This window comes from Phialemonium atrogriseum (assembly GCF_030411735.1).
Source record: "Phialemonium atrogriseum strain 8032-3 unplaced genomic scaffold QBC33scaffold_18, whole genome shotgun sequence".
NCBI lineage: Eukaryota > Fungi > Ascomycota > Sordariomycetes > Cephalothecales > Cephalothecaceae > Phialemonium > Phialemonium atrogriseum.
The window spans coordinates 251,833-277,833 of NW_026848155.1; the positions used below are offsets into that span (position 1 = coordinate 251,833).

Below are 26,001 nucleotides of genomic sequence, written 5' to 3' on the forward strand. Positions count from 1 at the left end.
CGCTGCATTGGAAATTGGACCCAGCCATCCCAGGCGTCCAACCGGCCAGCCAGCCATCCAAGCTCTCATCTCAAGTCGAGGTGCGAGGAAGTCAAGCTGTCAGAGCAACCAAGGCTGGTGAGATCATTGGTCCTGTTGTGGGCGCGAAAGACGGATATGCAGGACTGCTCTCGCCAGTGGGCGAAGCTACTGCAGAGTATGAGTCAAAATCCTGCAGTGGAGTGCCTGCCTTGCCTGCGGTGCATTTGCATGTATGTATGTACATACGGTAATCCGTACAGTACGTCTGTACAACGTAAAAACTACCTTCGGCCCCTCTCCAACCCGAGGCCTGGCTCCTCCGCTTCCCGTGGGTAGCTCCCGGTGGTTGGCCGACATCCCATTACTGCGTACAGGCGTCCAGGCAGGCGGCTCTTGTTACACGCACAGCCATCCTCTTGGAAAAAGCTTGGGGAACTTGCCGATCGTCTCAAGTTCTCCCTTGTGCAATTCGTCCCGATCAATTTATGTTTTTGATGTCGATGTCTTCCTTTTCCCTTCCGAGACCCATCCATACCGCGGTAGTCTCCCGAGTCGCTTGGAGATACCTTGTACCTAGATTACGTACATTGCAATCCAAACCCACAATGGTTTGCAAATGGTTTGCAACTTTCCACCGCCAGGATTCCCTGTTCTCCCCAGCCAACGCGCATGTCTCGGTCAAGGTGCGAAGACGATCTGCTGAGCTCGGGATTTTGTCTAGCCCAATCTCATCATCATCCCTCGAAAACGATCGTTCCGACGCCGTCCTGACCAACTTTGAATCCCTATATGTAGACCCCTGGGCACACGAGCAGGTTCAGCATGGGATGCGGGAGCTCCGTTCCTAGAATACAGTAGCGGCGGAGGCAAAAGCCTTGGCCATGTGCTTGGGTCCGTCCATCAATTCCCGATTACCGACTCTTTTTGTTCTGCGTCAAGCGGAGCCGCTTGTTGAACTTTTGCTCAAGCCGTCCACTTCACAGGTATGAAGCTGCCATCCGAACTCCAGCTTCGTATCCACAGAGCCTGTTGGCGGCCATTCTATTGGCTCCACTCCCCACTGGATGGAAGGGATGCGAGGTTGGAATTTTGAAGGAGAAGTTGAACCATCAGAAGGGTTCGTTTGGGAAAGTAATTTCCGGGACTGACTTCCTCAGTCTGCTTCCGAAGGTCCCTGACCCGCAATCAGCAACCCAGGTATTATGCACGTAAGGTAAGAAGGCACAGACACAGACAGCGGAGGTCATCTCCACTGCTCCCTTCCTCCCGACTTGGCAGCTTACCTCCGTCAAGAGAGAGCGTTCGACACTTGCCTCGCCGCCGTCCAACGACTGGCGGAGAGGCTCTCCCCCCTGTACCTCAGCCTGAAAATGTGCGGTGGCTTGCAGATCAGCACGTGTGATCCTGCTGACGTGATTGGCTGACAGCGCTACGAGACCTGGCGAAACAGCTGCCCTAAAACATCAAACTTGCCCTCCCTTCACATTCTCCATTCTTGACCCTTATCTATCTCCTCCTGCGTTACGGATGTAAACGTATGATGGTTGGGCATTCCTCCTTGGATTGTCGGCCAACAGTTTGGCTGTCTCTTTGGGGCTGGAATCCCCCCTACGGGATCCCCCGTACAGAGCACATACCTTAACGCTCAGGGATTACCACAGTAGTAAATTTAGGAACAATCCCCACCAGTTGCTCACTGCATTGCCGTCTTCCCCAATTCGTCACCTCCGATGCCCTCTCCTGCATATCCGCTATCCACGAACTGATCAACCGAAATAAGCACCCTTCCTTCAAACCCCCCGTTGCCTCTTAAGGCGAAAGTGCTGCGGTCGAGAGAAGACCTTGCGAAGCTAACCTGCGGATGAACGAGGAGAGAGCATTAATTCCACCATCAAGAACTGATCTGCGACCACTTTAGACCCCTGTCCTCACTCCCATTCCCTGATATCGCAAAGATCTCGTCATCGCCTGGAATCCGGCTCTGAGCCGCAAGCAGGCAAGGGGGGAAATGGCGAGATGCCACCATCTGCTCTCCCCCCCATCGATAGTTACTTGATAGTCCCGGTTTTTGGGACACACTACACATCCCACGTCGATAATGGCTGCCAATGAGAGGAACCGGAGCTCGTTTCCCGGTTTATTTCCCCCACCACTCCTTCAACTGCATCCTTGAGCATGACTGTCGATATAAAACATATCTATCGCGCCAAAAATAGCCCGAAGACTACGTAGTTCGCATTTCCCCTGAAATGGACCTGTTTCCATCAACCCCGTTGACCACCTGTTTTGCTCGCCAGATATAACGTCAATCATCAATGTATGTACTGCATCCTGTATGCCGGCTGGAGATCTGTCGTAAATCGGGATGATAAGGAGGGGAAGTCGATTGCGAAGAGCTCTAACCCCGCTCCCAGCCAGCCAGGCCTTACACTAGTTAGGACGATGATCGTGATTTTGGTAAACGGCCAAGACGAAGAGATCCTGGCTTTGGGCCTGTTGGGCCACTGCTCCACTCCACTCCCCTGTCTTCTATCTGCGCAGCCCCTGAATTATCTACGTCACGGTGCTGCCGGCACAGCCACCCCAACCACAACCCCTGAATGGCGATCGAGACGGTCGGCTAACCTCTGTACTGTCTGCCACAATCCCAAGACTCTCTACTCTATATTCCCCATGCTTAGAGTGCTGAGGGCTTGGTAGGTAATTGTCCGTAACCTCGGTAGGTCACGGACTGCGCAAGTCTGGACTGTGGCTTGCCGACCCACTCCCTGACCGTACAGCATACATGGGGAACCGTGAAACGGCCTGGGAGCAATGGCACCCAAAAAAGGGGGGTGGGGATTCATTCGTTCATTCACGCATCGCCAGGGAACTCAAAGCCATGCTATGCAATTGTATTTTCCTTCGGGAGTATTGCCTCCTCCTGGCTTTCCTTCCTCCGTTCCGCCAAGGGTATATCAACGGGTCCAACAATAAACTATCTGAAATTAGGGGAAATGCTTGTGACGTTCGCATATAGAGAGAAGAGAGTGAGCAGAAACGAATGGGCGGGAGAAAGGCAGAAGGGCAAAGAAAGGAAAGGAAGTACGGACGAAAAGAAGTCAATGGGAGAGGGATATAAAGGGAAATAAAAGCAAGAAGGTCGGCCATTTCCCATAAACTGGCCCGGCTCCTTGATGGTTCATTACATTCTTGTTATCAGCCATAGAAACGAAGGGACGGAAAGAGAGAAATGGACGTGACTTCCAACGAAGATGAAGGGGAGGCTCGTGACTTTTCTGAGGTTCATTCATGCGAGGAAAGGAGATTCCCGTACAGCAAGTAAAATTTTTGAGATTTTGTGCCAAAGAATCCGATGGTCGTGGTATGCCCCCGTCCCCCTTTTGACTTTCTGAGCTTCAGATGTCCCGTCCTTCTAACGCGTCCCCCCAATAACGCCGGTTTCATCGCACGTTGGTCGGCCGTGTGGAAATTTCGTAATGCATCTCAGATCCCCAAGGGGTTATAGATAAAGAAAATAGGATGGGAATTTCATCGTCATGCGACCGAGAACCATAGTCCTAAAACCCGAGGTACCTCAAATCATGTTCGAAAAGTCTTCTAGTGAGCTGATTGTCTTTCTCGGTTGAGGTTGCTATGGTGGCTATTGGACTTGGATGTGGATGTGCGGCTGTAGATGTTGAGATTGCTCGTGCTGCTGATGATGATGTTGCATTGGTGGCGGTTGCACGTGCTGCATGTGCTGCATCTGTTGCTCCTGTTGAACGTGCTGCACCTGTTGCACCTGTTGCATCTGCTGGTGCTGCTGGTGCTGCTGCATTTGCTGGTGCTGGTTCTGCATCTGGTGCTGGTTTTGGTGCTGGTGCGCCTGGTGCACCTGCTGCACTTGCTGGTGCTGCTGATGCTGCTGCAGTTGTTGAGGCTGCATCTGCTGTTGCTGCTGATGCATCTGCTGCTGCTGATGCTGCTGCTGCTGCTGCTGCTGATGCATCTGCTGGTGCTGCTGCAACTGCTGCTGGTGCTGCTGCTGCTGCTGGTGCTGCTGCTGCATCTGCTGCTGTTGTTGCTGAGGCTGCATATGTTGTTGCTGAGGCTGCATATGTTGTTGCTGAGGCTGCATATGTTGTTGCTGAGGCTGCATCTGCTGCTGTTGAGGCTGCATCTGCTGCTGTTGAGGCTGCATCTGCTGCTGTTGAGGCTGCATCTGCTGCTGTTGAGGCTGCATCTGCTGCTGTTGAGGCTGCACCGGTTGCTGTTGTGGTGTGGGGGTGGTTGCCGCCGACATGCTAGCTGGAGTCATCTGCGGGGTCAGGGGCGCCTGCGGTTCAGTCTTTGGCTTTGCGACAGTCGATGCAGCCAAGGCCCGCGTATGGCTGCTCTCTCGTCGGCGTTTTGGCGCATCCTTGATCTTTGGGTGCGTGTGGCACTAGGTGGTGGTTCTCGTCAGCATAGGTTTCCCAAAAAAAGAAGAAGTAAAAAAAAGAAAAAAGCATAATATCGTCGAGACGAGACTGGCTCACCTTGTATGCATGCCTGAACCAAGTCGTGCCCTTCTTCTTACTGCTCACGAGCGCGATCCATTCGTTACAACTTCCGCATAGCCCCTCCCAGACGTCAGGATTGCCGTCCATGCGCCTCGTCTCCTGCGGCTCCTGGAACGGATTGCCGGTGGCAGCGCTAATGCCATGGGTGAAGCTCTTGTCATACCAGAAAGCCGAGTTTTTCAAGACGAGCCACCTGCCGGGCTTGCAAATGCCACACCAGCCCTCTCGCTTGTTGCCGTGGCCACGCACCCACCTGGGAGTGTAGAGGTCACCATCGAATCTGAGTTCCTGCTCGTGAGGTACAAGGTCTGGGTCGGATGGGTTCATGTCCTCAGGTGGCGGCGGGATCTGCTCCTCATGCAGGGACGCATACAAGTCAGGGGGATCGGAGAGATCCGTATAGTGGCTGTGCAAAGAGTGAGGATCTGCGTTGCTTTGGAGCATGCGGAAGAGACCGTGAGAGAGCAGCGGAGGTGGCGCGTCGAATTGATGAGCCTCGAGATGAAGGGCATGAGACGGTAATTGAGACGGCATCAGCATGCTGTTCCGGTGGAGAGATGGAGCATTGCCGAGGAGGTACGGGTGCTGCTGTGCGGCTTGTAGGTTGCCAAAGTTCAAGGGCAGCTGATTATGCGCGATGGTAGGCGACGAATGACGAGATGACATGCGGGCATGCGGGTTGAAACTCTCGTGCGGGTGATGGTAGATGAACGGCGAGGGCCGGCGGTTCGGGGTCGTTCCATAGGAGCCCGTGGACCACCTCTTGTTCCTGGCGCCCTCAACACTGTACGGCGCAGCACGCATCCCGGGTCGTGGAGACGGTGAGGCCCGCCCCCTGCTCTGGGTTCTGACGAGCTCAGATCTGCTCTGGGGAGTCATGCGTGGCGACGCAACTGGAGATAGCTGGGTGGAAGACATCATAGAATTACGATTGGACGGCGGCGGATATTCCGAGCTGAAAGACGGGGCGTCTGAAAGGGCAGCCGAAAAATCCTCGTATGATGGCATGTCAGAAAGACCGCCAGACGTCGACATGGTGAACGAGGAGCCTGACATCCTGCGCGGGTTGAGGCCGCCATCAAAGTTAAGCGAGTCGCCATCCATAGGAGCCCCGGGGTACCGCAAGTCTAGGATGGGGATTGCCTCGTCCGTGGTGTATGCCTGTCCAATGTTCATCTCCGCATCAAGGGCGTGCATGTCCAGGTTCTCATCGCAGGGTTTCTGTGGCCAGTTATCTGCCAAGGCAGTTAGCCTAGAGTCGACCCCCATTGTAACCGACGGCTGGCTGCTCTCCATCGTGGTCGCCGGGTAGAAGTCCTGATGGACGGATATGGGCCTCGACATGGAGTCATTTGGCGCTTGGTGGTGCACGGATAAGGTGGAAGAGTCCCACGACGGCAACCCCTCGTATCCCTCGCCGACGCAGTATGAGAAGCCTTCGTGGATGGTTGCCGGCCGTGGCCTCAAGCCTTGAGAGGCCGGCGTCGTCCAGACTCCTTGAGGACCCGCCATTGACTCCGTCTTGACTGGCATCTCGTCCCCATTCATGGCGGACATGGGAGGTGGTTGAGGCGGTGGGGCGTCTCTTCTGAATTTGTTGTTAGGGTTGAAGGTAAAGGAAGGTGTCTGTATTTGGTGCCGTCTATAATATCAGTGTAAGTCGTGTGTTCCTGGTTCGACGGATGTCAAGGGCTGGGGGAGGCATACAGCTGTGCCTGGCTCGAGTCCATGGCCACCAGACGATTTGCAAGGGAGTGTGTGGTTAATCTATTATGTCAACCAGAAGCTGAGGGTTAGCATTAATCGACGGACGGAAACGAGCCAGTGTGGTAAAGTGCCCGAGTGGCGGCTCCACTCGTATCGATGCGTGTATCATCGTAGGCGCTCCGGCGATCTTGCAACTTACGTGGAATTACAACATGCGCAATGGCCAGGCCCAGGTCAAGGGGGCGGATATCTCCGGTCAAAGGTCAAGTGAACAGGCGCTGTGGGCCTTATTGCGTAAGTAGTTGGAAAAAGGAGCGTCGGGGGATCTTCGTCGTCGAAATCCCGCTGGTCTTTGTGTGAAACGGCGGGATAAGCCTAGGTGTGTTCGAGGAATGTGGAAGGGTATTATTAGTGTGAGGCGACGGCGATGAACGTCGGTCAGTTTCGGGAGTTGGAAAAGGAACGTGTGGAGTTGCGCAGGGCAGCTCGTTAGGACGATATCGCTGCTAATACTGGCGTCCGGGACGGCAAGAGAGCCAGCTCTAGGTTTGGTATATTATAGACCAGAGGTCTATATCTGGGAAAAGGAAGGAAAAAACGGTATCAGGATTAGGATCCGGCCGGTAAAGGAGTGACTGGCAATGGAACAACGGGCTGCGCAATCAGTGTGGACTCGAGAGTGGGACGACGCAAAAGAGGAATAAAAGAAGGCCAGAAAGAGGGGTGTAGCCGGACCCTGGAGGTATAAGAGAACATGTTGACAAGAGGCAACATCCATGGAGGGGCTAATAGTTCAGAACGACCGGGATCGGGAACATCGGTAGGAGCTAAGCCGGATTCCTTGATACAAACCTAACCTGTGTCTGTGGGCTTGGGAAGGGAGGGTGTGCGAGAATATGCTTGGCCTGCTAGGGACATGCAAGGGTGCAGACGACAGGGTACTCAGCGTTGCAGCTGTTCGTCGGCGATATGGCCCGGAGGAGGAAGGGGGGGGGAGGGTTGGTGCGAGATGCCGAAGGGCCTGGGACTGCCCCCCAGGGAGCATCTGTTTTTGGAAATAAACTAGCAAGGGTAAAACAGTTTCCGCCGTCGATTACATGTCCGCTTCGTGGAAAAAAACTGGGGACCGGGGAGGAGGGGGGTGAGACAAGAGGAATCCAGGCCAACGTGGGAAAGTTAGCAAATGGCTTACTACGAATATGTAGCGCACAGACGAAAGGCAACACTTGTTGGGGTTGGCCTGGACTGGGCCGTGAGGAAGAGATACCGAGGAGGAGGTTTGTCTCAAGTCCAAGGTCGACGATTGGTAGGCTGAGGCAGGCTGGGCAAGCTGAGGGAGAAGATGAGGCAGTAGAGCAGATAGAAACCAATCTGGCCAGAACAAAACAGAGACCTGGGTTAAACACACCCGGGGTCCACAGACAAACCCTCAGTTTCGTGTATACGGTATGACACATATGTGTCTGGAGTGTCAATCCCAGAGGCAAACCTGGCACAACCACCTGCACCGTAAATCTGTCAGTAGGTTATTTTGAGTCGCATCCGGACCTGCTGTCGACGGTGTAAACTTGAGAGTTATCCACGACCAATCAAAGCCCTGCGGCGAAGACCATGGTCGAGCATGTTTGGCAAGAACATCTTACGTCGGGTTCTGTTTTGAGATCAGGGACCGCGCACCGGTGGGATTTTCGGCCAAGAATGCTTGCTGTCTTTCCCGAGGGCCTTGGTTCCCCACACGTTGGCAACGCACAGCCCGTAGTTTGCCTAGGGTCTGCGATTTAGGAAACCTACTACATACTCCCGTGGCGTGGCGGCGAGGAGGGGATTTAACCGGTCGTTGCTGAGGATTGTCCTCTGAACGAATGCTCTGGGTGGATAATAGTAGGGTAGCTAGGAGAAGCTAGGCCAACGATACGATACGCTGCCTCTCGGAGCAGCCGAGCAGTAGGTACCGAGATGAAGGGTATGTTATGTACGATGCTCCTCCTGCTGCTCCTCTGGATGCCAAGAGAGGGGACCAAAGACAAGCGAGGACAAGCGAGACCTTCTCTAGCTGCAAGTACATGTCAGCTGCAAACAGGTGAGTAGATACAAGAGCCAGAAGAAGGATCGTGGCCTTGAGAGGTAGGGAATATGGAAAGGCTGCGGGTATAGCTGAAATTAGCACCACGAGAAACAGGTGTCGTTGAAGAAGTTGTGCTCAGCACGGGGCAGGTCGTTTGAGGTTGACTTTTAGGTTGTCGGACAGCGCGCTTTGATTTGACGATGAGGTAAGCGGCTGCAGGGCGGCTGCGGGTCCGCTGCGGGCGCGGGGAGCGTTGGGATTCGCCGGGGCCCCCAAAGTGATGAGAGGGACAGGGATTTAGATGGACCTCTGCAAGGTTTAGGAGGGGCTCGACAGGGGTTCGTCTGTGTCAGATCTGTCGCAGAGCACCCCACTCTCGTCTCGCTTCAACCCCTCCCTCAGCCCCTCGGGTTGCCCACCCAACTGCAAGTCTCCAAACTCTCTGGATCCTCATCGTTTGCTGGCACCGCTGGGCCACTTCCAGCGCCCACAAGCATCTGGTTTTGTAAGAGACGTGATACGATGTGTTGGTGATCCAGTCGGATATCGAACCATGTCTAGCTCCTGACAGGACCTTTCTCTGCCCATTATTTCTTGGCAAAGTTTGCGCTCTCGACAGCTCGGTGGTTTAACGCGCCTGCACAGGCAGAAAACACAGTGAAATATTGTTTCTCCTGCTGCACTCGGTTCTTGGTGTTTTTGCAGGCGTATCCTCCCTACTCCATGCCCCAAATACGCGATCCGCTAACTGCCACACCTCATCAAGTCTCTGGATTTCCCCTGTAGCCGAGAAACGAGCGGTTGAGAAACCCATTCCGCCGGACGTGTCACCCGCTCGACCGGCCGTCAGCAAGTAGTTTACCATGTATGCTTGCCACATCGCTGGTTCTCATTGCTCACTCTGGTGTGTCTCTACGATGAGTGTGGCGCTTCCTCGCCATATCTCGACAAAGATATAGCCTCTTAGTCTGGCCGTAGTATGATAATGCCGTGTCCTAAGGGCCAAGTGTGGCAATAAATTTGGCTCTTCGTCGTGTGACCCGCCTAAGTCTCCCCGCTCCGCGGTGATGTGGCCGTACCTGCAGCTGCATCTCACCCGCGGTTTTTGTGTGCCATGACAGAAACTGGGGGATTGTCAGCCTGCCGCCGGTGAAGCAACGTTCGTTCAAGCCTCGTTCTGCGTCGACTAGGTGCCCGGATGTCCTTCGTAGACAGACAGCCTCTGAGACTTTGATGAGTTCCAGATGACACCGCCATAATTCCACGCTGTGGGCCAGGTGCGATCAAAGGGGATACCTATCCATTCATTCCCTGCTTGGGCGCGAGATAGATTTGCTTCCACGGTTTCGATGAGTTGTTCTGTGGGGCCCTTTCGGGGAACCCGTAGCATGGGTCTGCCTAGTTCCTACGCATGACAACGTCCGCTCTTTTGGGAAATTATCTCGTTTTTAGCCGTCACCGCGGTCAATATTTCGGCTCTTATGAAGATCACTAAACCAATGATGACGCGATCCTTCCCCACCACTGCCACCTGGCGGAGCACTCTGGGGACTCAAAGGGCGGTTTGCCAACCCTCATCGTTGGTGAGGCACGCGGCCTGGTTCCGGACCTCGCAGGCTCAAGGCTGACGAATTCCGTGTCGATAAGCGAGCGATACGAGCTAACAACTTTTTTAATTATATGGGATCGCTGGGCATCTTATCAGACCCATCCGTTGTTTGATATTGAACGTGGCCACGCTGCCTCGTGACCCTTCCGAAGGCGAGGACCAACTTCCCGCAGCTTTCCACAACTTTCCACCCGTCGAATAACACACCTATGGGGGTCATCGCATCTGGTTCCGGAGAAACCCATCCGCAGGAAAGCCCACGGCTGGACTTACCTGGGGGGTAGTCCTGGTGTTCCCTTCCAGCTCTCCTAGCCCTTGTTGATCCTCCGCCATACCTCGTTCTCGGCTGCTGAGAGCTTCCCTCCTGCTGTTTGAGCCCATTTTTTGGCCGAGTCCCACACCCCTTCCTCATCTTCATCAGGACCAGTACTACCTCTACCGGAGAAGCCAAGAGAATCATATCCTGCCCTCTGATCACCATTGACCTCTGAGGCACTGACATATTGTTGGTACCCAGGAGGGTTTGCAAGACTGTTGGCGCGATGAGATTGGGCTCCAGATTGTTCGAAGCCCCCAGCTGAGTAGCTAGGGCCAGAAGGGTTTCCGAGATGGGGTTGCGCTCCAGCTTGCTCGAAGCCCCTAGCCGAGTAGCTAGGGCCAGAGGGGTAATCTGTCGAGGTGCCTCGCTGCGAGAAAGGTATAGTGGGTGTCGGGATGGACATTTGTGGAGGTGTTGGAAGGGTCGAGGCATATGATCCTAGAGGGTTGCTGGGCAGACTGGGGTTTCCAGTCGCTCTTGGAGGAGGAGGTACTCCGCTCTGGGATCCCGGAGGAATTGGTACAGCCCCCGGTTGCGGGGGCGCCGGGCCACGGATCTCAGCTTTGGTGGTTGGTGTAGGCTGTTTGGAGACATACTGCCCAACTTGGGCAGTCCCAGTCGGTGCTGGTAGGGATGGTGCTGCTCCGGGTCGCGCCGCTGGGTACCCTTGCTGAGTTTTGGATGGCGTGGTAGCCGCTGCTGGCTGTCTAGCATTCGGGGGGTTGTTTGCTTGGGCTGCAGTCTGCGGCGTCACGCCGGAAGCCTTTGCAGCATTTATAGGGCTTTGAGTGTAGATTGGAATTGGGGGCATGTTGTGGGAGTAACAATAAGGGATCAAAGTTGGGTCTGGATCTAACAGCCAAGGTCGATTACCCTCAGTAGGTAGGTCTTAAGGCAAACTAGGGCTAGAGTTGACAGTGCTGGAGGTAGGTAGAGGTAGGTAGGCTTTTATGATATTCTTGGATGTTCCTTCTGCTAGGTGTGCTGTACGATAGGTAACACCTTGCCGCCTGTGCCTACGTCATACTATCACCTGACTTCAACAATCGGCCAACTACCTCGTCCTTGTGTTTCCAAAAGACCGCATTAAGAGGGCCAAGGAACGTAACTGTTGGCACTCCCAACCCAGAAAAGACTAAATTCGCTAAATAGATCGAATCCGCATTTCATCTGAATTAAAAAGCGTTGCTTCACAGATGTTGGAGCTCGGTCAGTCTGAACGGCGTTGAAACCTATGATGCTGGCCCCTGATTTGGAGTCACGTGTACCGGATTTAAAATCATCCTGGTCCGTTCAAAAGAAGACGCCTTAACCCCTCTTGGCTAGTGTGGCTGTGGGGTGCAGGGATTATAGCCGCGAGTTGCACTAGTCCATTCATTCATTGTGGATAGATCCAGAACTGCGGCGGTCGTTGAGTGATTCCAAAAAGACGAACTGTTGGCTTAAGGTTGCAAATGTTGCTCTGCAACTTCGCCTCCCAGCAACTTGGTTTTATACAACCAAACTCACTAGTTGCACCACACCACGGATTTTAGTCTTCGTTCTTTTGTTCTTCGAGATGGTCGGGAAGGTCAGCGAGCGCGTCCTCCTTCGGGAAGGTGGGTGCCGACTTATTCCTGATTCAATTCCTAGCTCTACACTATCACGATGCTGATGCTGACGCGATTGACTTGCGGCTCCAGGACTCGAGCGAACCGATAATGGCATGAAACAGACAAATTGGCCCGATGTCGCTCCCATTAATCAGAAGAACTACTATACGTACGAGGCTGATACGGTCCTTTGCCGCCCCTGTTTCCACATACTAATTCGGCTGTGGCAGTGATTATATGAAGCGCGATGATCAGATCTTATCTCTGCGACTGCAAGGAGAGGCGAATCGTGACCGGCTTGTTCAGACAGCAAAAGACCGCGACCGAGCACTCAACACCACCAATGGGGAGGTCCCCCTTCCTATTGTGGAAGACCAGGTAGAAGATGGCGCTGCCCCTTCAACCTTCGCCGATCCATCCAAAATAATAGTAATACATCCGGGGAGCCAGAACTTGCGGATTGGGTTTGCGAGTGATGCGCTTCCTAAGACGATACCCATGGCACTGGCCACCAAGTTTTCCCAGACCGAAGCCGAGATGTATGAAGCATTACCGAGGCGGCAGTTCGAAGCCAAGACTGTTGATCAGGAATATGGCGAGGAGTGGTCAAAAAAGTACCAGAAGATGTGCAACGAGCTGAAGATCGACATGCGCGCCAATAAGCGGAAAGTCCTCCCCAATTCCAAAGAGTTGGTCGTCAACTACAACCGCCGTACCGAGCCCGAGGTCATTCCTCAGCACAATGATCCGCTCCAGATTGAGTGGACGGACATCGAGACTCTAGAGGATCCGGATTCTGCGGCGTCTTGCTTCATTGGCCAGCAGGCACAGCGCGTCCCCGACGACTCGGACCCAAAATTCAAGCTCTGGTGGCCGATACAACAAGGTTGGCTGAACGAGGACGACTACGCCACGACAGAACATCTCTATGACGATTTCGAGACGCTTCTGGACAAGGCCATTCGCCAAGAGCTTGGCCTGACCCGCAACAGCCAGTGGAAGCAATACAGTTGCGTCTTTGTCATCCCTGACCTGTACGACAAGAAATATGTTGAACAGGTGCTGAAGTCCTGCATGACCTGGTTTGAGTTCAATAGGATATGCTTCATCCAGGAGAGCATGGCTGCGACATTCGGTGCTGGTTACACGCAAGCCTGCGTCGTCGACGTCGGTGCCCAGAAGACGTCGATTACGTGCGTAGAGGACGGCCTCTGCGTGGAGGATTCGCGCATCAACCTGAAGTATGGCGGCTACGACGTGACGGAAGCCTTCATGAAGATGATGCTATACGACAACTTTCCTTACCAAGACATCAACCTGCGGCGCCGATATGATTTCCTCCTGGCCGAGGAGCTGAAAGCTAAGCACTGCACTCTCTCGCAGGCGGATATCTCTGTCCAGCTGTACCAATTCCACCTACGAGCGCCGAATCAGCCCACCCGCAAGTATCAGTTCAAGACCTACGATGAAGTCATACTTGCGCCTATGGGCTTTTATGACCCGGCGATTTTCGACAACAGCACCAAGTTGCGGGGACGGCGGAAGCTGATCGACCGCTCATACAACGCCTACGATGTCGATGTCCCGGATGATCCCACCTCCTCAGCTCAGACTGGCATATTGGCGCTCATCCAACCCTCGGTTGGGTCGATCGCGTCTAGCGGTCCTCCTCCCAATGAAGTCTCGACACCGAGCAAGGAGAGACCGCAGCCGTTTAACATGCTGTCTCGCGGTGACATCAACGGCACGCCGACGACATCGAACGCCGCGTCTCCGGCGCCCGAGGGTGCCAACACGCCTGTTCCGGCCCCCTATCTTTTCGGTGGGAAGGACATGACGAACGGCGGGAGTCCGGCCCCGAGTGGGCGAAACGGCGGGACTCCAGCACCCCCCAACGGTCCCGTAGCCAATGGCGGCGGTCCCAACGGGCAGCCGTCCTCACAGCCGCCGCCGCCGGGCATGTTCGTCGATAGCTACCAGCGCTCGGCGAAGTCGATCGCCATCGAGCGCGACGCGGTGCTGCCCGTGGCGCCGCTGGACATTGCCATCCTGACGAGCATCCAGAACGCGGCCAAGGGCGAGGAGAAGAAGGTGCGGGACCTGCTGGGGAGCATCATGGTGATCGGTGGAGGGGCCAAGCTGCGGCACTTCGCCCCCTTCCTCGAGGAGAAGCTCAAGGCGCGCCGCCCCGACCTGTTCGACCGCATCCTCGTCAGTCGCAGCGCCCGCGACATGGACGAGCAGGTGGTGGTGTGGAAGGGCGCGAGCGTGTTCGCCAAGCTGCCCACCAACGACTCGTGGATCACGGGCCACGAGTTCGAGAGGCTCGGCTCGCGGGCCATCTACCACAAGGCTTTGTGGCAGTATTGAGCCCATCGAACCGGGGTTGCTTTGGGGGACATCGGTAGGATAGGGTCGGTTTGGAGTTGGGGGTGGATTATGCCATGTCTTGGGGGGAGGGGTGGTTCAATGCTTCCGTTGGCGTTCAGATGGGAACACATAAATCGATCAGTATCAGAACTTTATGCATGTTAGATTTAATTTATGGGATACGAAAAGGGGGTTATCAAGTTTTCCTACAACGTCCGGGTCTGTAACTTCAATAAGACAAAGTAAAAAAAAGATCGGCCTTCCCCCCCCGCCATCAGTTCACAACGCAGCCGTCCGTCAAACCAAGCAGGCGGCCCGCGCAGCGAGGTACCTGGCCGGGAATCTCGACGACCCGCCCGACATCCCAGCCCGGCACGTCGGCGAAGTACCCGCGCTGGTTCGCGTAGACCCTCTTCCCGGTCCGCCAATCCCGAAAGTCGCAGTTGAAGTGCGTGTGGCCGAAGGCCCACAGGACTACGGCGCGGGCGGTCCAGCACGGCTGCCGGGCCAGGTCCGTCACGAAGGCCGGGTGGATGGGCGTGTTCTCGTGCCGCGGGTTACTGGCACGCTTGTCCGCCGTGGGGCTGTGGTGCGTCAGGACGGCGATGGTCCGCCCCGGCTGGCCCGGCTCGGCGCCGTCGGCGAGGGATTCGACTTGGGCGTTGAGCCAGTCCAGGTCCGCCTGGTGCGCGCGGTCGTGGTCCTCCACGGCCCAGTCCCGGATGTACTTGAAGTCGTTGAGCAGGGTCTGGACGGCGGGGGCCTTGGCGGCCGGCACGCTGGAGAAGAGGGTGCAACCCAGGATGGTGACCGTCGTGCCGGGGATGTCGTGGCGCGTCCGGTCCAGGAGGACGAAGGAGCCGATGGCCTCCCCCACGGCGCGCCTCTGACGGACGTCGTCCTCGTACCGCCGGAAGAAGGCCTTCGATTCCTCCCAGGTGGACCGGTACGGTTCGTGGTTTCCGGGGACGAGGAGCACGACTTGGAACTGCCTGAGCTGGCGGTCGAGGAAAGACGTGAATGGTTCCGCCTGTTCTGTGTTGCCGATGTCGCCGAGCAGGGCCAGATAGGGTGCCTTTGGGGGGATCTCAATGGTGTTGTAGGCGTTGGTGGCCTCGAGGTGAAGATCACTAACTATCTGTATAGTGGCCATCACGTCTGTAGTTGTCTATCCAAGCGTGCCAAGATACACACACACTTACTACACATTTACTGGTAAAGGGAAGCCTCCTTTAAGTATTGGGAATCCATCAGACCCTCTCTATCTGCCAAGCTGGCCCCCCTTGCAATATGCTGTCGACATGGTAGGACTTGAGGAACCAGCTGAATAAATATGCTTTCGCTTCGTCCCGGGGGCTGATAGGGCGCCTTGGCGGGGTACCAGGCGTGCACTATTTATTGGCCAGGCCAGTGCTAAGTTGGAAGGACTGACGATCTAATAGAGCCAACAAGAGGAGCAGAGCAGCCAAGGGGCAGGCCTGATATCAGCTGTTGGGCTTGGAAAGCCCGCGCCTGACTCCATCTAGGGTACTCAGCCTCCAAAAGTCTCCATCTGGTCTTAGGACTCAGTGCTCTCCATTTCTCAATTAGTCCTACTAACTACCTAAGAACCTACATTTCCTCCAACATCCTGAACCACTTAAGTCCTAAACCCTTGTCGGTCTGGCTGTTTTCGGATAGTTGAACGGCTCTCGGGAGTTCTCAAGTCTCTACGATCTAACTATGAATGAGAATGGCGGAGATTACAGCTGAGACACTGCCGTCACCTCAGGTTGCGGCCCACCAAGCCGGAGGCGGTGTTAGCGGTCAGGCGCGAGCAGTCAAGACTATAAATGGCCCGATACTCGCGCATCTGAAGAGGGTGTATGATTCCCATGCCGGCAAAGGCGACAAGGCGTGGGATAAAGGGCAGGTTGCCACCTTTCTCAGGCACGTCCAGGGAATCGACGAGGACGAGATATCCAAGCAGTCGCTGAACCAGAAAGACTGGGATTTCAATGACTTTCTCCGTTACATGACCTCTCCGTCCACCAATGTCATTGCTCCTCCCGATCCCAAAACCCAGGACCTGTCTTGGCCGCTGTCGAGCTACTTCATCAGCTCTAGCCACAACACCTACCTGACCGGGAACCAGCTTTACAGCGAATCGAGCACAGATGCCTATAAAAATGTCCTCCTGCGCGGGTGTCGATGCATCGAGATTGATGTCTGGGACGGGGAAGACCTCGATTCCGATAGCGAGTCTGGCACCTCCACCTCCAACAGCGATGAGGCACATCCAAAGGCGCACCAGAAGAGGAAGGCCAAATTGGAGAGGGTGAAGGGCAAAATCCCCGTCTCTCTTGTCAGCCGTCTCGAGAAGACGTCGCTCGGAAGGAGGCTCGAGCAGTACGTTGACAGGAAGGCGCCGAATCCCGCGTCGGCGCCAGCGCCCGCGGTCAAGAAACCCGAGGCCGCCGCAGACCCCAAAGTGCAGGCGAACGCTCCGAATGCGCCAGGGGACATCGTCGAGCCCCGGGTTTTGCATGGCTACACCCTGACCAGGGAGGTGTCGTTCAGGGATGTGTGCGTTGCCATCAGGGACGACGCCTTCACGGCGTCGGATCTCCCGCTGATAGTCAGTCTGGAGGTCCACTGCAGAGCCGCGCAGCAGGAAGTGATGGTCAAGATCATGCAGGAGACTTGGAAGGAATTTCTGTTGCCGGAGCCCAAGGACGAAGCCCAGATGCTGCCCGCCCCGGCGGACTTGCGGCACAAGATACTTGTCAAGGTCAAATATGCTCCTCCGAGCCAAGCGGCCGGCGGTACCACACCCGAGACCGGGACCGGGGATTCCGACGAAGAGAGTCTGCCTACGGGAGCAGCACCGAAAGCGAAGAAGAAGCCGGCAAAGATCATCCAGGCTCTGAGCCAGCTAGGCATCTACACGCGGGGAGTCTCGTTCAAGGGCTTGACCCAGCCCGAAGCCACGATGCCGACGCACATCTTCTCCTTGTCCGAGAATAGAGTCATGGACACCCACGAGAAGTACGCTGGTGCGTTGTTCGACCACAACCGCGATTTCCTTATGAGGACGTATCCGTCTGGCCTGAGGATACGGTCGTCGAACCTGGACCCGGTGGACTTCTGGAGCAAGGGAGTCCAGATTGTGGCGTTGAACTGGCAGAAATGGGACGAGGGTATGATGCTAAACGAAGGCATGTTTGCCGGTACTGGGGGTTACGTCTTGAAACCAGAGGGTCAGTATATGCTCTATCCGTATCCCTATTTTCCGGTCACATCTCTTTTTCGTTTGTCTCTTTTCTTTCCCACTTGTCACGCTGAATCACAACACCGCTCACTCACCACACCACCAGGCTACCGTTCCACCCACCGTCCCAGCCATTCCTCATCCACTATCACTGCCACCGCCACCGCCACCACAACCAAGGCCACAGTACCACCCCACGCCAAACCCCTCGACCTAACAATCACCGTCCTCGCCGCGCAGTCCCTCCCCCTCCCCAAAGGCGATACCAAAGCAGACTCCTTCCGCCCTTACATCAAAGCCGAGCTCCACACCGAGGACCCAGACCGCCAGCGCCGGCGCCGGCGCCGCCACGCAGCGAGGCTGTACCGCGCAACCAGCAGCGCCTTCACACCAGCCGATGAAGCCAGCGACACCAAGGAGGGAAGCGGCAGCGGCAGCGGCAGGCACAAAGCCCGGACGCCGACAGGCAAGGGTCGGGACCCAGACTTCGGGCTATCCGCGGCGCTATCCTTCCGCGGCGTCGTCCTCCCCGCGGGTCCTCTGGCCGCCGCCGCCGCGGAGTTGGATCCGGAGGAGGAGCTGTCGTTTGTGCGCTTCACCATCCGCGACGACGAGATCGGGCACGACGAGCTGGCGGCGTGGGCGTGCGTCCGGCTCGACCGGCTGGGGGCGGGGTACCGGTTCGTGCACCTGCTCGACGCCGGCGGGGTGGAGACGGAGGGACTGGTGCTGATCAGGGTGTCCAAGGGGGCGGTGGCGTAGTGTTGTGGGAAGTCGGTTTCTCACGCCATCTTATACGTAGACCAGAATCGGAAATTCCTTGATAATGCGACACGAATGGCAAATCTAGGCGACTACCGCGGAATATTACTCCCTAGATCTATGTATTCCTGAATTCGTGAGTCGTAACATCATGAGTGTCATATCCAAAAAAGAAGAAATGAAGAAATGAAAAAGCAGCACCTGCTATAACCAATACATTCCAAGCACCAGACACATCCCCTGCACCCTCTGCCGGTCTCCGCCCAGCCTCATGGCAGAGATAACCAAGTTTCACTCCGCCTTGCCCAGATCCCACGTCCTAAACTTCTTCATCGTCTTCCTCCGCATATTGGTCATGATCTGCTCCTCCATGGTCTCGATGCCGGCCTCGAGGTCGACGTCCTCGGCCGCGTTCTTGGCCTCGCGCCTCTTGTCCCAACGGCGCCATATCACGAGGATGACCAGAGTTATGGGCACGGTGATGACGAAGTAGACCCAGATCAGGGGCGAGATGACGGGCGGCGGGTCGCCGTTGCCATCAAAGTTGAAAAAGTCCATGCCGAACACGGACGCCAGGTACGACGCCGGCAGGAAGATGGCCCCGAGCAGGGACAGCGACTTCATCGCGGCGCTGTCGCGCTTGCTGCAATTCGCCAGGCGCCGTTGCTGGCCGGCCATTTCCAGGTTGAGCTTGGATTCTTTCTGGGCGATGATGTTGTACAGCTACATGTTCCCGCGAAGGATGCCGGTGGTTAGCTCTCTCTTTCTCTCGCGCGCATAGGGTCAGGCATGGAGTGTGAAAATTTGAGGGCTACTTACCGCAGCCCGCTGGATATTAAGCCGCTCAAGCGTCGTGTGCGCGTAATTCTCAACGCCCTTCAGCTTGGCCCTGTAGAAGTCGAGCCTGGCGATCAAGCTGCGGTGCAGCTTGTGGATCTCGCCGCCATCCCCGCCGTACTTCGCCTCGAGCTTGGCCGCGTCCCAGAACCGCTGCATGGCAACCTCGATGCCGCAGATGATTTCTTGGTAGGCCTGAGGTCGCTTCCACAACACCTGCGAATGGCATTCCACAAGGTCGCGGTTGATCTGGTCGAGGTCCATGACATCCTCCCTGACGTAGCCCTCGTCCTCGGCGATTTCGTTGCGCATCGACACGGCGTGTTCTAGGCGGCGCAGCCAGTCGCGAGCATCGCGCTGCTTCTGGTCCGTCTTGGCAGACAGGTCGTGCGACAGGATGATGATGGGGAGCAGGAGCGGGTGCATGACTTGCGAGGCGCAGAAACATAGATGCTTGACGCTCTCGACCATGTCGGAGGATTCGGTCCCCTTCGCATAGCCCGTGGTGACGCCCGAGCGGAGCGAGTGCGACAGCATCAGCTCCCAGCCACGAGTCTTGCCCCTCTTACGGACATCGGACTTGCGGAATATGATCTCTGTGAAAAAGTTAACTGAAATCCAACAACCAATGGGGAAGAAGGACAGCTTCTCGAGCCTGTCCGGGCTCCTTACGCAGGTGAGGATCGTCGTCGTCTTGGTCGTAGGCCGACCAGAAAAATGGCCCAACAACGCTGGTTCCCTCAATGGCTCGGAAAGGCAGGCGAAAAGTCCTCACCATAGACTCGTACGCCTCTGCGGTGAGCGATATGTAGTGAGGAGTGAAGGTCTCCGGGTGCTGTGCTTTCTGCTGGAGTCTGTAAGGGAGGCTATAGTCAGGTAGGCCCTTGATACTGATCAATACTTTGCAAACAGGTCACTTACACCATCCGGATGCCACCGAGCTGCCTTACACCCTCCTTTAGCTTGGGCGGTTCAAACGCGCCCTGCGGAGGGGTATCCGTATTAGCGGAGGCCGAGTCACTGGGGAGCGGCCAGGTGCCATGAGCGAGGAAACACTTACTCGGCGATTGAGGAAGTTTTCGAACTCATCCGGGGTTAATGGGTGCTCCTCGACGGAATTATACGACGGATCCTGGGACGAGACTCCAACGTTAGCCTTCTGACCCGGCAGAGCCTCATTACACGGCTGGAGGGCTATTATGTGATTTTTAGTGGTTTTTAATAATAGAAATCGCGCCGTACCGAGTAAGTCAGAATCTCGAGGTAAGAGGTAGCCTCGACGACATTTTTGCAGCTTCTGACATGGGTTTGGAAAAGATAATCGTCCATATCGGCCCACGCGCAAGTGGCTCAATCGACAGCCCTATCGACAGAACATATTCGAGCGCAGTCAAGATGAGAGAGAAATAGAACTACAACCTACAGAGGTAACCGGTAAATGGGGAGCCTACGGATGCGCCCAGTTCAACGAGCCAACGAGGAGTGCAGGGCCAGGGATCAACATGAGTGGTCGGATCGCGAGCGGGCCTAGGCGGGAGGGACCGCCTTCCTAAAGTGGGGAAGCCAAGTCCTACGTGAATCTGGTGCATTGAGGTCACCTGCGGTCCGCTGTAGCTTCCCGAGGCCCAAGATAAATCCCAATTAATAACCGTCCTTTAAGCTTTGGGTGCCCGAAAGGTTCCCATGTTTGGTCAGTCGTCATGCCGATAAGGAAACATGAAATATTCGTCTACTATAGTAGAACCGTTTTGGAACCCTCGAAACGCTATTATTCGTGAGAGATGCTGCTCGTATAAATAAATATTTTGATGCGAACCCGGAGACCAGCCCTGCCATATCCAATCCGATGGTCCAGACCAAATCGCGAGCCGCTCCTCCTATCCAACCTGGTAATGAATGCCTAAACGCGCCTGTGAATGAATATATGCGCCCCTCGGTAGCGACGGAAGAGACCAAGAAACAGCTTTTGTGTGTGTGGAATGAACACGAACTTGACCCCTACAGATGCGGCTCAGGTAGTCAATGGCTCCAGACAGGAGCCACCGCAATGGGTATATAGTACCTGCCAACAAACAGTAGTAGAGCCGACTACCATCCCGTTTATTCCCCGCAAACGGGTAGGGCCGCGTTTAGAACTCGGCGAAAAGCTTGGCAAACCTACAGCCAGTTAGGATGATGGTCTCGGAGGGAACAGAGGATGGCCTAGAAACTTACTCGTCGCTTCCTGCATGCCCGTATTGCTCAGTTTCCTCGGGATACCTGTCGAACTGGCTAGCATCTCCCGCACCCGCTTTTACAGGCGGCGTGTAAGGTGCATCAATGTCTTTCCTTGCAAGTCGATCCCAAGTGACCTCGGAAAACCATGGGTGGTTCTTAACATCTTGTGAGCCGCCATACAAGTTCCCAAGACGGGTGGTGAGGTCGTGCGTGATCAGCCGCTCCAACAGATCTTGAGCGTCCGGGTTGATATATGGCGGGTATTTCACCCTGCCCTTGAGGATGTTCTCATAGATCTTCATTGGGGATCCGCTATCCCAGAACGGAGTATAGCCACATAGCATTTCGTATATCAAGATGCCTAGTGACCACCTGGCGCAAAGAGGTCAGCCCGGAGTGCAGGATGCTTGACGGAAAATGGGACGCCTACCAATCTACAGACTTGTTATATCCCTTGTTGGAGACGACCTCAGGCGCAAGATAGTCGGGCGTGCCACAGAGCGTCCACGTTTTATCCGGTACACGCTTTGCGAATCCAAAGTCGGTTATCTTCAAGTGGCCGTGCCGGTCAAGGAGTAGGTTCTCGGGTTTCAGGTCCCGATATATGATATTCCTCGAGTGAAGATATTCCAGCGCCAATGTGACTTCGGCGGCGTAGAACTTGGCAACAGGGTTGGGAAAGCGCTAGCGGAAGTTGTCAACTTGGGGCCGAACAGTACAACGAAAACTGGGAGAGGCGAGAGGTAAGGTAGCTTACGCCAGACTTCCTAAGCAGCGAAAAGAGCTCGCCACCCTCGACAAAGTCCATAACCATGTATAGGTTTCTCGAATCTTGGAAGGTGCCCCACAGGGTGATCAGGAATGGGTGCTTGACCTCGCCAAGCATCTTCCTCTCGTCGTTGGTGTGTTCGACCTGCTTCATCTTGACTACCTGCGCCTTCTTAAGCACCTTTATGGCATAGAATCGCTGGTTATGCCGCGACTGCACCAGGTGGACTCGGCCAAAACTCCCTGTTCCGAGGGTCCTTTGTATCTCAAAATCACCCAGCGAGTATTTCCCCTTAGTCACTCGGGCTTGATCCTGGGCAGACAGCTGCACCTGCTGCTGGTGTGGTTGTTGCTGGTGTGGTTGTTGCTGGTGTAGCTGGAGCTGGTGCTGATGGTGTTGCTGCGGGTGCTGTTGCGGGTGCAGTTGCTGCTGCTGCGGCTGTTGCTGATGGTGTTGTTGTTGATACTGCTGCTGCTGCTGCTGCGGTTGCTGATGTGGTTGCTGCCGTTGCTGCTGCTCTGGTTGAGTCATGTTAGATGACTGGAATGGATTGCCCGCCCCTCCGCCGTTTGTCGGCGGTAGTGGGAACCTCGCGGTTTCTTGTTGCTGATGGGACTGGGGGGCAGCCCCATGCTGGGGCTGGTTGATGAGGTTCAATATGCTGGGGAGGTTTTGCGGCTCAGATCCCGGGGAGGGGGTCTGTTGCGGCGGCACAACTGGCTGTTGGACTGGGAGGTTATTCATTGGTTGTTTCTCTGCTGTCTCGGCTCGACTGTCTTGTGTGTTTGTCGTGCTTGGCTGGGAAGTCGCTTGCGACGCGGCGGACTGCTGTGATGAGATAGTCGGATTGAAGCTCTTGTTAGACGTAGGAGTGACCGGGCTCGTTGGCTGGCTGGTGGACGAAGGGTCTGAGTTGCCCTCCCTTGTCCGCTTCTTCTTCAAGAAGCCGAGAGTAGGCATCAAGAAGGATGTAAAGAGGATGGAGGGGCGAGAGAGCCGTGGCAGTGCGGAGGACAAAGAAGTCGGAAACGGAGGAGCGGCTCGTCTGATCGGAAGGAGCAGAGATGGTAGCCAATTGCCAACTAGTCAGCGAATGCGGATCAAGTTGCGTTGCGGTTGCGGTTGCGGTTTGCGATTGCGGATGGATGTAGAAGTGCAGAGGTGATCTGTAGAACCGAGGACAAAGACAGGTCTAGGAAGACTGCCAATGTCTAGAGGGGCCAAGCTATCACCAAGTCTTCCACAGATGCAGGGACCCAGAAACACCTAGGCAGCCCGCAGCAACTGACAGGTTGTGGCTGGATGCTGGGGATATGCTCTTTGGGAATGCGGATTCCTCTGGCCGGAGACGTCGGGGGTACAAAGAGAAGACGCTTTGTGCTTGCTTCCCAGGAACGTAAAAAACGGTCGGGCAGCGGGCGTTGGTTGAAGCAACACCTAAGCGCACATATTCTCTCCCTTGGAGGTCCAATTGCCTTGGCTTTCTCCCTTTTTCTTTGCTTTTTTTTATCGGGTCCGGGTGGGCTTGCAGGTGGAAGACGATCGATCGATGATTCCGATATATCTGTCGGCGCGATAATGTAATCGCTGCTCTAAGCCCAAGTAGCCTTCATAGCGACGGGATGCGCCGCCGATAAGAAGCTTCGGAGGTCGGGTTGATGACGAAGCTGCTGAGGAAGAGCAACTTGGCGCTGAAGGTTGGTCAAGTTGAAGGGGGCTGGCAGGGCTCAATCCATTGCAGAGGCGCTTCTGGGTGGTGCATCCAGGCCGGAAACGGAGACGGAACGGGGCTGTATGAAGACGAGCCCGGCGACGTGCTTTCAGCAGGCTCAATTGCAACTGGTGAGGTCAATTGGACAGGTTGGAGAGAGTGCAGAAGGTGGGCGGGGCGGGTTGGGATGGATGGATGTTGGTGCTTGGTGGGGTGTTAGAGGTGGGGTTCTTTTAACTGGCAGGGGGTGCCCAAACTCGTACGGACAGCCAAGGAGGGGCTTCGCGCTCTCGCCAGCTGAAAGAAAAAGGATTATGGAGCTTGCCGGGTTGCACAAACCTCCCACATATTCCTTTTTGATCTCAAAATGCAAGCCAGCCCAGCTGCTATGGCTCTGAAACGTGATGGACCACTGTTGCGACTTTGCATGCAGGACTTATAGCTATGACGAAATCCAAAATAGATAGCAACCTGGAAGCTCCCCTCTTCTTTCCGCTAGTGACCTCTATTACGTACCCTTGACCTGGGCCGCGATCCCGGCAAGCGGGGACCTTCAGACTAGGGGCTCTCCGACCCCTCCGTGGCCGATGCCTCTTAAACGACGCCGAGCTCATTTGGGTTAACCCCAAGTTCATGAACAGAGAGCTTCGGCAGACGCCTAGAGTAGAATGGGAAGACACCATATGAGGACTTAGTATTGAGGTGCAGGCGCCGAGGAAAACCTCGGGATAGGATAAGGTATGGTTATAATCGTACACCAACAATTTCAGTTCGCCTTAAAAGTCGAAAGGCAGGTCACGGTGAGACCTGCTGGAGTCGTCAGCCCACTTGCCTGCCAGCCTACCAGCCCGTGCCACGCGTGTCTGTCGGTATATACATCCTTTGCTTGGGCTTTCCTTTTAGACGGTGCCACCAAAAAACACACCTGTGACTCCTCAACATCCCCCTATCCTGTCCTAATATCGGTGATGCCTCTTGCTGGTTCTCCATGCAGTGTATCCAACATAACCACCACCGATAACCATGAAGAAGAGGATAATCTTCGTAAAGAACCAGGTCCAGCTGCCACCACTCTTTGCTTTGTCCTGGCTCTGACTCTTGGTCTGAGCCTTCTTGCCCCTCCCGCTTCCAGGGGTGGCCGCCTGTGTGCTAGGCTGCGAAGTATACAAGTTCTTCGCGTTGACTGAGATGATGTCGTGGTTGTCGCTCAGCTCGCCTGTCTCAGCGCTGAAGCCAAGGTAGGCCACCTGGGGGATCGCGGGAGGCTCGTTCGTCTCAAAGCAAAGAGTCCACTCGCCCTCAGACTTATACTGCAGCTCCAGTTTCAGATACTTGTCCTGGAAGTAGGTCAGGCGGAACTTGGTAGGCACCGTCGCATGGCGGATGCCCCTTGCGGAGCAGGCCGCAAACTCGGTGCTCTTGCCATCCGTGTCCTTGTCGTATGATGACTTGCCATCACCGACCATGGCCATGACAAATGGAAAGACAACACCCGGGCGGTGGTTCTTATACGTGTCGAAGAAAACACCCAGGCCCTCAAAGTTGTCAGCACTGCCAAACACAGGCCCTGTCTTTGTGCGGTCCTTGGTGATCCACATGGCGAAGCCGTCACCGTATAGCTGGTTCTTGCCATGGATCTTGAATTCCACCTCAATCTCCCAGTTTGTGGCGGTGAGAGGAACCCTTGACCACAGGTGTCCAGTCTGTGACGGGCGGTCTGACGTTAACCGTATGTATCTGGGAGGTCGCTTGTCAGATAACCAGTGCCACCATAAGCAGGAACAGTCACACAAGGTACGTACTGATCTGTGCGGATAATCGTGTCGCCGCCAAAATCATACCACCGGCTTTGCATGTCCGAGTCGAGGTAAGGCTGGGAAAGGTTATCTGGTCAGTCGCCCAATGGCTCGATAAACAGCTGCGAAGGGGGGCGGGGGTGAGGTATAGCGCGAACCTGGACGAGTGTATGTGTCCTCAGCTATCCACCATATTAGCGATCAATCAACAGCTGGCGGGAATGGGTGTTGGCTCTGCGACGCACTCCTATGCTCCTGACGGTACCATCCTCATCCGTGGAAACGGCCCCCCAAGCAAACGTGGCCAGCCACAAGGCCGACAGCGTCGACCTCAGCCACATGGTTCTCCTTGACAATAAAAAGAACGGGATTTGGAGAGACGCAAAGAATTGAAGGGGAAAGAAAAGAAAGAGTACGAGAACCAAGCACAAA

The 26,001-nt window shown here is 55.4% G+C and overlaps 8 protein-coding genes across 8 annotated transcripts; 2 read left to right on the plus strand and 6 right to left on the minus strand.

Annotated features, from left to right (window-relative positions):
* Window positions 1-3,598: 3,598 nt before the first annotated feature.
* QBC33DRAFT_454480 (uncharacterized protein) lies at window positions 3,599-6,113 on the minus strand (the record flags this gene model as incomplete). Its single annotated transcript, XM_060424730.1, is given in 4 exon segments — window positions 3,599-3,655; window positions 3,674-4,021; window positions 4,268-4,447; window positions 4,542-6,113. The coding sequence occupies 4 exon segments, from the start codon at window positions 6,111-6,113 to the stop codon at window positions 3,599-3,601; spliced, it is 2,157 nt and encodes a 718-aa protein (XP_060281873.1).
* Window positions 6,114-10,254: 4,141 nt separating this feature from the next.
* On the minus strand, window positions 10,255-10,979 carry QBC33DRAFT_516547 (uncharacterized protein; the record flags this gene model as incomplete). Its single annotated transcript, XM_060426151.1, has 3 exons — window positions 10,255-10,632; window positions 10,759-10,826; window positions 10,862-10,979. The coding sequence occupies 3 exons, from the start codon at window positions 10,977-10,979 to the stop codon at window positions 10,255-10,257; spliced, it is 564 nt and encodes a 187-aa protein (XP_060281874.1).
* Window positions 10,980-11,350: 371 nt separating this feature from the next.
* Window positions 11,351-14,699, plus strand: QBC33DRAFT_543550 (actin-like ATPase domain-containing protein). Its single transcript, XM_060428382.1, has 3 exons — window positions 11,351-11,863; window positions 11,948-12,026; window positions 12,088-14,699. Exons 1-3 carry the CDS (start codon window positions 11,824-11,826, stop codon window positions 14,225-14,227), a joined length of 2,259 nt encoding a protein of 752 aa, XP_060281875.1. The 5' UTR covers window positions 11,351-11,823; the 3' UTR covers window positions 14,228-14,699.
* Window positions 14,369-15,676, minus strand: QBC33DRAFT_571353 (Metallo-dependent phosphatase-like protein). Its single transcript, XM_060430602.1, has one exon. The coding sequence runs from the start codon at window positions 15,378-15,380 to the stop codon at window positions 14,502-14,504; it is 879 nt and encodes a 292-aa protein (XP_060281876.1). The 5' UTR covers window positions 15,381-15,676; the 3' UTR covers window positions 14,369-14,501.
* On the plus strand, window positions 15,627-18,631 carry QBC33DRAFT_128137 (PLC-like phosphodiesterase). The gene is made up of 3 exons (XM_060422035.1): window positions 15,627-15,754; window positions 15,836-17,466; window positions 17,584-18,631. The coding sequence occupies exons 2-3, from the start codon at window positions 15,954-15,956 to the stop codon at window positions 18,237-18,239; spliced, it is 2,169 nt and encodes a 722-aa protein (XP_060281877.1). The 5' UTR covers window positions 15,627-15,754; window positions 15,836-15,953; the 3' UTR covers window positions 18,240-18,631.
* QBC33DRAFT_543558 (uncharacterized protein) lies at window positions 18,059-20,559 on the minus strand. Its single transcript, XM_060428383.1, has 6 exons — window positions 20,319-20,559; window positions 20,137-20,208; window positions 19,998-20,059; window positions 19,749-19,930; window positions 19,059-19,672; window positions 18,059-18,962 (listed from the first exon to the last, which is right to left on the minus strand). The coding sequence occupies exons 1-6, from the start codon at window positions 20,403-20,405 to the stop codon at window positions 18,531-18,533; spliced, it is 1,449 nt and encodes a 482-aa protein (XP_060281878.1). The 5' UTR covers window positions 20,406-20,559; the 3' UTR covers window positions 18,059-18,530.
* A 646-nt stretch (window positions 20,560-21,205) lies between these two features.
* Window positions 21,206-23,022, minus strand: QBC33DRAFT_579399 (camp-dependent protein kinase catalytic subunit; the record flags this gene model as incomplete). Its single annotated transcript, XM_060431131.1, has 4 exons — window positions 21,206-21,233; window positions 21,291-21,665; window positions 21,724-21,977; window positions 22,051-23,022. The coding sequence occupies 4 exons, from the start codon at window positions 23,020-23,022 to the stop codon at window positions 21,206-21,208; spliced, it is 1,629 nt and encodes a 542-aa protein (XP_060281879.1).
* Window positions 23,023-24,729: 1,707 nt separating this feature from the next.
* QBC33DRAFT_560587 (putative vesicular integral-membrane protein vip36 protein) lies at window positions 24,730-25,910 on the minus strand (the record flags this gene model as incomplete). The annotated part of the gene is made up of 4 exons (XM_060430070.1): window positions 24,730-25,510; window positions 25,576-25,646; window positions 25,728-25,751; window positions 25,815-25,910. 4 exons carry the CDS (start codon window positions 25,908-25,910, stop codon window positions 24,730-24,732), a joined length of 972 nt encoding a protein of 323 aa, XP_060281880.1.
* Between the last annotated feature and the right edge of the window lie 91 nt (window positions 25,911-26,001).